The 13,677-nt window shown below is 32.2% G+C and overlaps 1 protein-coding gene across 6 annotated transcripts in view; it reads right to left on the bottom strand.

Moving 5' to 3' along the window:
- Scaper (S-phase cyclin A associated protein in the ER) overlaps window positions 1-13,677 on the bottom strand; it is a 454,707-nt gene that overhangs the window by 323,564 nt on the left and 117,466 nt on the right. For 5 of the 6 annotated variants that reach the window (XM_027925223.2, XM_071608494.1, XM_071608493.1 and 2 more), the window contains 6 exons: window positions 10,962-11,224; window positions 6,831-7,058; window positions 3,359-3,529; window positions 2,445-2,520; window positions 2,119-2,236; window positions 1,745-1,856 (listed from right to left, as the gene is read on the bottom strand). In XM_027925223.2, the coding sequence (XP_027781024.2) occupies window positions 1,745-1,856; window positions 2,119-2,236; window positions 2,445-2,520; window positions 3,359-3,529; window positions 6,831-7,058; window positions 10,962-11,224 (968 nt within the window). The remainder of the gene's footprint in view (window positions 1-1,744; window positions 1,857-2,118; window positions 2,237-2,444; window positions 2,521-3,358; window positions 3,530-6,830; window positions 7,059-10,961; window positions 11,225-13,677) is intronic. The other variant, XM_071608497.1, reaches the window with a different exon arrangement.

Here is a 13,677-nt window from a genome sequence, read left to right as displayed (position 1 = left end):
TCTTGTGTGTGACAAGCTGCTTCTCTTACTTGTTTCAAAATTCTTTGAGTTTTCATAGTTTAGTTATAATTAATGAGTCTGGGTGTAGATTGGAGGGGGGGTTAATAGAAAAGTTGCCAAGGATAGCCTCAAACTTGCGATGCTTCTGCTGTACTTTCCTGCATAACTGAGATTACAGGCATGTGTCACTGCACCCAGCTGGTGTAGACTTATCTTTAACCTGTCTGGTGTTCTATGGACATCTAGAAATTTTTAGTTATTTCTTTTAAAAAGCTTTTTGTCCCTTTCTCTCCTTCTTAATTCCTATGATGCATATATGGTTTGATAATGGTTTCACATAATTTCAATAAATTTTCTTCATTTTTTTGTTCCCTCCTCTTACTTATGTTTCAAATGATCTCTTTGAATTCTGATTTTTTTCTTGTGCTTCATCAAGTCTGCTATTGAAGCTCTCTATTGCATTTCTTAATCCAGTCACTGAATTTTTGAGATATAGAATTTCTTTTTTTATGCCTTCTTTCTTGAACTTCTTCTGTTCTTGTATTGTTTCCCTAATTTTTATAATTATCTGTGTTCTCTTGTAGTTTGCCAAATTACCACAGAATGATTATTTTGAATTCTTTATCAGGAAATTTGTGGATCTGCATGTATTTAAAGTCAGTTACTGGAAATTTATTGTGTTCTTTTGATAGTTTTCCTAATTTTTTTTTCATGTCCTTTATGTCCCTGCCTTGCTTCCTGTGCATCTGAAGCAGCAGTCTTGTGCAGACTTTATGGACCAGCTTTGGTAAGAAAAGACCATAAGCTGGGGGAGGGGGTTATGGGGCCACTGACAACAGTAAGAAGGCAAACAGGGGAGTGTTTGCTGCACCAGGCCTAGTGGCGCATGGAACACCATGCACAGAGGTGTAGCACCTCTTGAGTCCAGAACTGTGTGCTGGTATGGCAGTTCAAATGCTGGTATTAAAGACATCAGTAACTGTTGTGTTCCCCAGTTGCAAAAACTGCCAGGTACTTGCAGTACCTCAAAGGCTACTGAGATTCTCGGTAACAGTTTTCTGTTAAGCCGTGAACACATCTGAGTAGTTGAAGGTTGGGGCAGGTGGTGGTAGGGGCCTGGGCAGAGCTACCAACATGCACAGCTCCAGTGTTTGCCTGCATGCACATATACAGCAGGATGGACCATTTGCATGCCACCTATACCACCAGCAGCATATGTATACATAGTTACAATAACTAGGGGCAAGGGTGGCAGCTTGCTCCCCTGTGACAGAGGCTGGTCATGGGCACATTCATAATATTAAAAATTAAAGCCAACAGCAAGTACAGAGCTGGCCACAGACAGCCATACATTAAAAAAAAAAAAAAAAAACCAACTAATAACCTTAACCTCAAAACTGTCCTACAACATGATTATACACTTTGGACCAGACTACACAAGGATACCTTGCAATGAAAATGGCAAGAGACAAAGTTTAACTTCACAAATCCATGCCAACCCTTCAAAATATCAATTTATGAGATAGTTTAGAAAAGAAAAATTCAGTGTAGGAAAAACACATTCTTTTTTTTTTTTTTTTTTTTTAAATAACCTTATGGAATTCAGAGAGAAATGCCTTTATATCCTTAGAGAATATAATTATTTTTATGGTTTGTTTAGCTCCTCTGAGATCAAAAAATAGTCTATTTGAAAATATGCCCACCAACTTAAGACTATCACACTTTCCTAAAAATAAAAACTTACCCTTTCTAATAATTTCTGAAGCTTTAATGTTTTTTCTTCACGCAGCTTCTCCCTTAGCTGCTGTGCTTTCATTTGTTTCTCTTCATGTTTCTTCTTAGATTCTGCAATTGTTCTATTAATGTAAACAAAAGAACAAGAGACACAAATGTTTAGATGATGAGGCCAAAAATAGTGTTCTTTAGACTTCAAAGGTCTTAAAGTATACAAAACTCAATTTGGACTAGCATTTCAGGAAACTATTATCACTTTTCAATGGATCTGGAACTGTCCTAAAGTAATGTTCCCAAAAAGGTCATGAGCAACTCTATTTAATAGTTAAGAGCGGCTGGTTTCCCTTCTGTGAAACATTTCAAATTAATTTTCAAAGGCCAGACCTTTTACGAGATGGTGAGGAAAGTTTTTCATGCATGTGAATTCCATGCCCTGGAGGTCTAGCAGGTTCCTCTTCTACAATATCCCCCCAGGATGTATTTTGGCGCCAAGACTCACGAGCTGTTCAGAAAAAAGCAAACCACTGTTACTCTTTAACCACATGGTTCTCTAAAACCAATATTTTAAAACAAAGTTTTAAAAGTCTATAGCATTCCTACCTCAAATTATTTATTTTACACAGAAACTGCACATAATAAAATGACTTATTATATCCCATTGTACCTACACATCAAATATACACAGAGACAAATGCACACACAGATAATACCTTCATAATCTGCAAGAACATCATTCCAATCCATAGACATACCACAGAAAGATACACTCCCACTGCCCATGCTGGCCTAAAATGCAAGGAAAGAAAAACACATTTTCAAACACAATTTATATAAACATAAAAGTGAACTATACGTGAAATTTTTCTACCGTTTCTTAATATATTTCACTTAAGTAATACTTTGAAATCAGGAAAATGGTACATACTTTGTATAGTCACAATAATTACCAAATTAAAATACCATAGACTATACGTTTTAACAAGTTACTAGCCATTAATAAAGACAAAAGGAATAAAAGACAAAAGGAACATACTGACATTATACTATTACAAAATCAACACTGACATAACATACAAAGCACGCATTAGCAGAGCATAAGAGTCTTTGTTGGGCATTAAACAGCACAAAAATATGTGAAATATAAAACTGATGGTTACTTTTATTCTTTAACAAATTCACTTCTTTAACCTGAGCACTGAGTAACAGCACTGCAGTGCATCATTTGCTACTTGTTTGAAGAATACAACATGTAAAAACCTTAGATTCTTCGTCAGTATAAATGACTTTTATTTGAGTAATGTTGAGATTTTACTTTCTTTAAAACTCAAAGTCTTGATTTGTAAAATGAGAATAACAACTTTGGAAGTTGTATCCCCATAAGAAAATATTTAGCAATGGTCAAGTATTTTTTAAAAACCATTTGCTATTGTTTATTATGTAAGTCTAAATCACCATGAGAATAATAATAATAATTACTATCATTATTATTAATACAGCCCTACTTAAAATTATTTTTAAGTAAATAATTTTAAGTAGGGCTGTATTAACTCAAAACCTTTCTGGTCCTAAGAATTTTACTTCTGTATATAATTCAAAAATTATGTTAAAAATTATAAAAGCTCACAGAAAAATCACTGTCATTGTCAGTTTCAATGTTAATATCATTGTTTTCTTCAGCTTCAATTTCTCTAGTTAACTGTTCTTCTTCAGCAATAGCACTAGCAATGGCTTCTTCATTGGCCTTTTCTAGACGATCTGCTAGCTCTTCTTTTTTTGCAAGGACTTCTGCCATGGACTATAAAGTTAAAAATAAACGCGAGAATCACTGGACTGAAAAGTTAAATAATCACATCTTTCTTAATCTTATAATCATGAAATCAACAGTACACACTGAATAATAAAAATGGATCTACAATCATAAATCTTGATCCAATACAGGCTCAACCACTTGCTAGCTGTGTGATTTAGAAGTTTCTTAAAATGAAGAGCACATTTATTATTCCATAAAGGGAACAATAATCTATGACTTACCTTCTTTATCAGACAGCTGTGTATGAGAAACTGTAAAGTTATATAAATAACAGGCATTATTAATGACAAAGTATGAATTTCATTTGAATGTCAAAATTCAAAACAGTTACAGATTAAATATCAAATAGTGAATAAATGCTATACTATTGATGATATACTCTGAACATATATATACCTAATGCGAATATACATTAGAAGACGGTAGTCCCTATAAGGTCCCCTTTCACCCTGAAGGAATTCTGTTTTTATTCATGCTTTTAAAAGAATTGTACTCTTACTTTAAAAAAATGCATTAGAATAATTAAAAATAATATGATTCAATGATCAAGTAATAACCATGAGAAGCTTAAGATATATATTATAGACCCTACAGCAAATACTGAAATAACAAAGCCAAGAGTTATGTTAATAAGCCAGTAAAGAATATTAAAATGACATTCTAGAAAACAGGGAACAAAGACTATAGGTCAAATGAAAAACAATTCATAAGACTATAGATTTGAACAAACCATATCAATAATTGTATTACATGTAAATAGTCTAAATACCCCAATTAATAGGTACAGATTGTCAAATTGGATAAAGAGCAAGACCCAAAAATGTTTCCTATAAGAAGCCTAATTTAAACATTAAGATACAGATTACAGGGCTGGGTTGTAGCTCAGTGGTAGTGTACTTGCCTAGCATATATGAGGCACTGGGTTCCATTCTCAGCACCACATATAAATAAATTAAATAAACGTCTGTTAACAACCAAAAAAAATTTTTTTAAATACAGATGCAAGTAAAAAATCTAATTAATTAAAACAACACCAAAGTATTATTGGGAAAAAAATACTTATGAATTAATATCACAGATTTCATAGCAAAAAGTATAACCAGGTATAAAAGATTATTCCATAGTAATAAATGGGTCAACTTCATGAGGGAGAAAAAATAGCCCTAAAAACTTAACAGAGCTAAAAACAAAATAGTCCTAAGAAATTACCAACTTAAAAATAAATGGGACAAAAATGACAGAACTGCTAAAGTAAATAAACCAAATGACAATGTAAAATCATGTAACCACTTTGGAAAATAGTCTGATACCTCCTCAAAAGTTTAAGCATAAAGTTTATATGACCCAGCAATTCTCCTAGATACATATACAAGAGAAATAAAAATGTATATGCACTTAAAAACTTGTCTGCAAATATTTAAAATGCATTAGTCATTACAACTAATAGCCAAATAACAGAAACACCTAAATGTCCACCAACAGATAAACAGAATTTGGTGTTATCCATACAATAAGATACTATTTAAGGGCTGGGGTTGTGGCTCAGTGGCAGGGTGCTTGCCTAGCATGTGTGAGGCCCTGGGTTCCATTCTCAGCACCATGATAAAATAAAGGTCCATTGACCACTAAAAAAATATTGTTAAAAAAAAGATACTATTTAATTATAAAAAAGAATAAATTACTAAGGCTAAAACATGGTTGAACCTTTAAAACATGGTAAATGATCTTTCACAAAGACCCATAAACTGAATTTCATTTCTACAAAATGTTCAAAACAGACAAGATATATAGAAAACAGATTAGCAGTTGTGTAGGGTTGGGAGGGTGAGGGTGGGAATGACAGGTAGTAAATTTCTTTTTGAAGTGATACAAATGCTCTACAACTAATTATAGGGATGGGTGCACAACTATACGAAGATACTAAAAAACATGTAATTATAAGCTTTAAATTGATGAACTGTATGTTAGGTCAATTTGTTGAACCATTATGTTGGGTCAACTGTAACTCAATAAATTTGCTTTAAAAATACAGAGCCAGGGGGTTGGGGCTGGGGCTCAGCAGTAGAGTGCTCGCCTAGCATATGCAAAGCCCTGGGTTCAATCCTCAGCACCACATAAAAAATAATGAATAAATAAAATAAAGGTGTCATGTCCAACTACAACTAAAAAAACGTTTTAAAAAAATACAGATCTAGAATTACAGAGTTTTCAAAATCCTTCTCTAAACTGACAGAACAAGTAAACAGAAAATTAACAGAGTTTTATAAGAGACCTGAATAATACTATCAATGAAAAGTGACCTAGGTATATTCCCAAGAGAAATGAAAACATTTAAAACAAAGATGTATTCACAAATATTCATATCATTTTAAGTCATAGTAAAAAAAGCTACAAGCAACTCAAATAGCTATTGGTTTGGGGGAATTAAATGAATGAACAAGCATATTCTGTTACATGTATACAACACAATACTACTAAAGGTGATGAAAAGCATGAACTATTAATGAACAACTACATGGATGAACCTCAAAATGATTATGCTGAGTAAAATAAGCCAATCAAGATTATGAGATTTCATTTATACAAAATTATGAAACTTCTTTGATGTATTCTGGATCATCCACAGAGTCAACTATCTTAATACTAAAATGAACAATAGGAAGAGATGGGCAGAAATAGGAAATCTTTCAACATAAACCTAAATATAACCAATTCATTTTTAGAGATTCTGCAATAGAGATGGTAAATAAATTTTTATCTTAAAGACCAGCTGTTTAAATTATTCTGTTAAGAAAAAAATTTTAAATAAGTCCCACAGGCAAAATATTTCATCTATCAGAATGCCAGATATTACACGGAAGACTTTGTCATTATAAGATTACAGGATTAAGGATAGTTTCTCAATCCCTCCCCCCACCTTTTTTTTTTGTTGTTGTTTGTTTGTTGTTGTTGCTGCTGCAGCAATGCTAAAGATCAAATGCAGAACAAGCAAGGGACATGGATGCTAGGTTTAGTTTCTCAACCTTGAGCTACAATGCATTTGGTTAAATAACATATAAAATAAATTATTTTGAACAAGTTTTTTTATTCTCTTAGTCTCCTTTTCTTCCTGTATAAATCAAGAATCTTAACTACATCAAAAGAGTAATATAAAAAAATGTTAAAAAATAAATAATATATATAAAATGCTTTGTAAAATACAAAGTAATAAACAATACAAGTTATTATTATTGGGGTTTAGGCCTTTAAAGTATATTTACTCAGAATTCTGATAAGTTGTTCTTACCAAGTGAGCAGCACTCACATTTGAAATATCTGAAGGATCCATTTCACTTTCTATCCTTGCTTCTTCTGCTGGAAATTTATCTTCATTTGTTTGCAAAGGAGGTGTGACAACTTGCTGAGATTCTAAAACATTCTCTGTATCACTGTGTACAGCAGGTATTTCAGAAGTTTGCACAGAACTGTCTTGACTACTGCCAGAATTCTTGACATCCAATGTACTCACTGTGAACTAACAAAACATATTAACAGAATAAATTAGAGACAATAAAAACATTCACCAACTGTGTGAGTCTAGAAGAGCTGGTTCTACTTAATCAAGTATAAAATAACTTACCTAGATGACAGGCAACTCATTTATCTTTTTTTGGTACACTTCAAGGGCAACAAAAGGAAAAACCATTAAGCAGAACAAATTTTTTTTACATGCCTACTATATATTGAGTATTGTGCAGAAAGTAAGCAATAAAATTTGCAATTATATTCTCTAAAAGTAGGCAATTCTTGATAAGTATTTCAAATCCCTCATAAAGAAATCTAATTACAAGTATAACACTTTGAATATGTAACTCATCCAACTAAAGGTATTTACAAGAACTTTCCTGGAAGTGGTTTGATACCACCTCCAGGGTATTCAGTATTTTAAAAATATCCTGAAATCATTTCTTATCAAAATATATTTTGAGGCATTTAACTAAAAAATTATAAAACTTGACCCATTCAGATAATACTAACATGACCTCAAAGTACCTTTTTTAAAGACCCATAGGGTACATGGTTAAGAATTCTCAGATTGAAAAGAAAAAAGCATGAACAAAAGCATGAAGTATCTTATCATGTGATTTGTATACTTCAGATTTAGACATCCTCCCAATTTCCCTTTCCTTGAATAGTTAATACATAACAAACAGTAATATGAAAATAATATTTAAAATAGTAACTCTGAATTAAGTCAAACACATAGGCATTTTTTTAAATCTTTCTAATTCAGTAAACATAACCAAGCATTTATTTTTTATTTCCTAACAAAGAATACTATTTTGTTTTCTGATTATACTCCAAGTCAAAGAACTAAAATTTAAAATTGTGAATTTAAAACTCACATCACTTCTTAAATAAACATTAGATAAACACTGCAGTGGCCATAAAACCTCCAGTTTTGATTAATTATTTATACAAATATTAAACTTACCCAAGTCTTATAAACTACTTTGGATATTCTACTATTGGTCAGAACTTAGTGTTCCAAAGTGTTGATTTTAGCATCAACATTATTTAAATTATATCACATTGTTTATATTGTTATCAACATTATTTTTATGTCGGTCACCATGGTTTATGATCTTCTTGGCAATATTTATGTTAGCATTACTGATGTTTACAATATAGTCAACTGTTTATTAAAAACTCAATATCATTTATGTAACAAAATCCAAGCTAAATTATTATAAAGTAATGTTGAAAAAGATATAGATATACTAATTCTATTTTTAGAATGACAGTGAAAAAAACAAATATTATCATCATTTGGCTACCATTAACAGTGAACTTTTATACTGAAACATTTTTAGCAAAATAATTCTAAAGTTCTACATATGTTATTCCTGAAAACCCAATATCATGTAAGCTTATTCACTGTATAAAAAAGAGTAACTTTTGTAACAAATTATATTTCTTAAATAAAGTACTGTATCAAAAATGCTAGATATTTCTTAGGTAAAATTAACCAGTGATTTCTTCAAGAAGTGTCTCCCACATTAAAGAGTTTCTTAAAGATACATCCAACAAATATGAACTGATTACTTAACCATGTATCCAGAATTCTGTTCCAAGAGTTTCTTAAAGATACATCCAACAAATATGAACTGATTACTTAACCATGTATCCAGAATTCTGTTCCATGTAGTCAAAAATTAAGAAACCTACATAAGATACTGTCCCCAAGGAGCCTACAATCTCACATGAGCATAAAACATACACAGATTAGAATTATAGCACATCAAATATAATGTAAGATTAAAAGCCATTATCATCATTTGAAAAGAAGACCAGGAAGATGAAGAGCATTTCCAGTGACAAAAAAAAAAAAAAATTCTGTTCCTAAGAGAACTTTATTTTTTTTTTTTAATTTTTTATTGTGGGTTGTTCAAAACATTACAAATTTCTTGACATATCATATTCCACACTTTGATTCAAGTGGGTTATGAACTCCCACCTTCACCCCATACCCAGATTGCAGAATCACATCAGTTACACATCCATTGATTTACAAATTGCCATACTAGTGTCTGTTGTGCTCCACTGCCTTTCCCGTCCTCCACCCTCCCCCCTCCCCACCTCTCCCCTCCCCTCCCCTCCTCTCTCTCTACCTCCTCCACTGTATAACCCTGAGGGTCTCCTTCCATTACCATGCAATTTCCCTTCTCTCTCCCTTTCCCTCCCACCTCTCATCCCTGTTAAATGTTAATCTTCTTCTCCTGCTCTTCGTCCCTACTCTGTTCTTAGTTACTCTCCTTATATCAAAGAAGACATTTGGCATTTGGTTTTTAGGGATTGGCTAGCTTCACTTAGCATAATCTGCTCTAATGCCATCCATTTCCCTGTAAATTCTATGATTTTGTCATTTTTTAATGCAGAGTAATACTCCATTGTGAGAACTTTAGATAGTAGATATTATTCTAAACTGAAAATATTACAACTATTTTGCACCTGATTAATTTAAACCACTTCATATATATATGCATATATTTTTATATTTTATATATATTACACATTCATATTATATATAAATATATAGGAAATATAGATATATTTATATATTCTTATATACTTATATATTCTTTATATATTCTTATATATTTATATGTATCTTCATATAAGAAGATATGAGAATTCATATAAGTAAAATAAACACTAGACTAATAGAACACATATTGAATCTATTAATTTTTAAATTATATCAAATATTAACATTTGTAGGAAGTTAAAGTAGAACAAGCTCAAGTGGTAGCGAAAACCTGTAATCCCAGCAGCTCCGGAGGCTGAGGCAGGAGTATATAGCAAATTCAAAGCCAGACCCAGCAATTTAGCAAGGCACTAAGCAACTCGGTGAAATCCTGTCTCTAAATAAAATATTAAAAAAGGGCTGGGGATGTAGCTCAGTGTTTAAGCACCCCTGGGTTCAATCTCAAGTGCCAAAAAAGGTGGGGGAGTGGGGTAGAACAAGCTCAAAATCTCATTACCGGTTTTTAATAATATTCCAGAAGCAGGAAAACATTACCTTAACCAACTAGTGAAAGTTAACAACAAACCTGGGCAAATTGCCATCATGTGTCTCTCAATGTGATACTAATTACATTCTCTTTGTTACTGTCAGAAAGGAATAAGCCAAACTAATTTAGGAAAAACAATAAATAAAAGTATAAGAAACCCTGCACTTTACTCTTCCTAACTCTTAATGTCATCAGAAACAAGGGCTGGGGATGTGGTTCAGTGGTTAAGCACCCCTAGTTTAATCCCCAGTAGCAATTAAAAAAAAAAAAAGAAACAAACAAACAAGGGCTGAGGAACTATTCCCAATGAAAAATATTGAAGAAACAAAACCAAACATACTATGTTATTTTACACTGGGTCCTGAATGAGAAAAAAATATATATTAAAAAGGAGTTATTGGCACAAGAAAATTTTTACATTAATTATAAATTAGATAACATTATATAAAAATATCAAAATTCCCTGAGTGTTATAATATGGTTATATAAAGAATTTCTTTATTCTTTGGAAATACATTCTATATTCAAAGCATGTACACATTCAATATATACAATATGTATGCAATACATGCTATACATTCAAACATGAATGTCTGTATTTTAATCTCAAATGTTTAGTATATAACATATATGTGGCATGTAATGAGAGCAAAGAAAAAAATGTATTAAATGTTAATTTGGAAATCTAAGCAAACAATTTCCTGGAGGAGAGTTCACTATTCTACACTTGAAGCTTTTCTATAGATCTCAAAATTTTCAACGTAAAATTATAAAAATGAAATACAAACTTGAGATATTCCAGGACATAAAGATCATTTTCAAAAAGATAATGTAAAAAAGAAAAAGTCTTCAGAATATATTACCTGGGTTCTTTCAGCAAGGGGATGATCAGAAGAGTGCAATGAGTCTTTAGGCCAAGATTCTATAGTATTAGAAGGTCCATCTCCAATAAATTCACCTTTCTGTACACTTTCCTCAGGTAAAAGACATACATTTTCCTTATCACTGTCATCCTTTGACCTTATCAGTTCTGTTATTAATGAAACCTTTGGCATCACTGCTGTTGATCGAGAACGAACAGGCCTTCCTCTCTGAACAGTTTCCCACCCTTCAGCATCTTTCCGTTCTATGCAATTAAGAGAAGAAAATAAATCAGAATTTTGTTTTTCTACTTAACAAGTTCAACATAAAGATTTTTTACTTCATTACATATATTTAAAACTTTCATAATTCCATGTCGTACTGTACATATTATAAAGATTCAAATATATTTTATACTATATATTTACATACCCTTGCTACATACTCATTCACAAAAGTTAATGAATGGCTTGTGACTTTTCAAAATTTCTTTAGATGATAAAATATTTCAAAATCTACAAAAATAGAAATATTTTCCAATTTTATTTCTATTAAGTATAACTAACATGCAAAAAGACATTAAGTATTACACAAGATATATATCTTAATATATGTATAAACATAATTACTCTCTTTTACGAACAGCAAAACTAAGATTCAGATTAAGACTAAAGTAAGGCCATACAACTGTTTAATAATAAGCATTTAAATGATGTAAATTCCAAGTACTTTATATATAATAATCTTTTAATCTTCACAAGTCATAAGGTCAATACTATCATCCCATTTTAGCTATAAGGAAACAAGACAAACAAAATAATTGGTCTAAGATCATATACCTAGAAAAGGTAAAGCCAAGATACAAGTCTAGGCACACTGGTTCTGGTTTTCATGCTCCTGTCAACTATGCAAAAATTGCCTCTCCAACTGGGCATGGTGGCACACGCCTATAATCCCAGCAGCTCAGGAGGCTGAGGCAGGGGGATTGCAAATTCAAAGCCACCCTCAGCAACTTAGTGAAGTCCTAAGCAACTTAGTTACCTGTCTCAAAATAAAAAGTCCCCATCTTAAAATAAAAAATACAAAGGGCTAAGGATATGGCTCAGTAGTTAAGCTCCTGGTACTTAAAAAAAGAAAAGAAAACCCTTCCACCCCTTTAAGAATCCAGACATAACTCTAAGGCCCAAGTTCTTTTCTCTATCTCAGCAATAATAAAATACCATAAGGGATCATAAAACTAAGTCAGTTTTACAATATTATATATAATTCACCATCAACAAAAAAAATGTGAAGTAAATAAGCCAATATTCTGCTCAGGCTCTCATACAAATCAGCAGGGCCCCCAAGAAATCTAACTTTCTGCTGCAATCACCATTAATGAGGCAGAAAAGGAGGAGGAAGCCAGGTTTGATTGGCATTTATATTTCCACTTCCAGTATCCTGATCCCAGCAGAAAGCTAAGATTCCAAACCAATTTACAGCAACAAAAGGACATGAGTTAGACCTCCTTCCACTTCTCCCTTCTGTATTGTCAACAGGGCAGTCAGGGACCTAAGTAAGAGCCAAGACTGTGGTGCAAGCCAGGGCCCCTCTTTTGTTGGAAAGGTGTCACACAGTGCAAGAACATATTCAAGAATCTGAGACAATAACTAAAGAGATAATATTTGAGTCAACAGAGTCCCAGAAAGAGAGCAAAGGTTTGAAAGGGTATTTAAAGAAATAATGGCTAAACACAACTACAAACTCAAGGAATTAAATGAATTCCAAAACAGCCCAAACTAAAAGAAGCCCATGCTAAGACATATAATAATTAAATGTATAAAAACTGAGCATCATAAACCTTTGGAAACTAAAGATGAAGAAAAAATATTGATAGCCATCAGGGAGAAAAGTTTATTACCTATTTCTTAAAAAATCAATTCTTGGGCTGGGAATGTGGCTCAAGAGGTAGCGCGCTCGCCTGGCATGCTGGGTTCAATCCTCAGCACCACATAAAAATAAAATAAAGATGTGTCCAGCGAAAACTAAAAAATAAATTTTAAAAAAAATTCTCTCTCTCTCTCTCTCTTTTTTAAAAAAAATCAATTCTAATGACAGTATATTTCTCATCTTAAACAATGGAGGACAGAAGGAAGCGGCACATTTCTAAAGGACTGAAAGGATTACCAATCATGAATTTTATCTGATGAAAATATCCTTCAGAAAAGGGAAATAAAAGCATTTTCAAATAGAGGAAAACTAAGAGAATATATCACAGGGAAAACTATCCTTAAAGAATGACCCTGCACTGTGTGAGTGTATCTTTTCCCCTCACATCCTTGCCAACACTTATTTTGCTTGTATTTTTGATAATTGCCATTCTGGCTGGAGATGAAATTTTAGAGTAGTTTTGAATTGCATTTCTCTAACTGCTAGAGATGATAAACATCTTTTCATGTGTTTATTGGTCGACTGTATTTCTTCTTCTGTGAAGTTCTTGTTCAGATCCTTAGCCCATTTATTGATTGAGTTATTTTGGGTTTTTTTTTTTTTTTTTTTTTTTTTTGGTGTTAAGTTTTTTTGACTTCTTCATGTATCATGAAGAATAGTTCTCTATCTGAGGTGTGTGTGCTAAAGATTTCCACTATGGAAAGCAGTATGGAGATTCCTCAGAAAACTTGGAATGGAACTACCATTTAACCCAGCTATTCCACTTCTCAGTTTATTCCCAAAGGACTT

Source organism: Marmota flaviventris, chromosome 2 (assembly GCF_047511675.1).
Source record: "Marmota flaviventris isolate mMarFla1 chromosome 2, mMarFla1.hap1, whole genome shotgun sequence".
Classification (NCBI taxonomy): domain Eukaryota; kingdom Metazoa; phylum Chordata; class Mammalia; order Rodentia; family Sciuridae; genus Marmota; species Marmota flaviventris.
The sequence above is the reverse complement of the archived record's forward strand: the minus strand, read 5'-3'. Positions and strand labels throughout refer to the sequence as shown.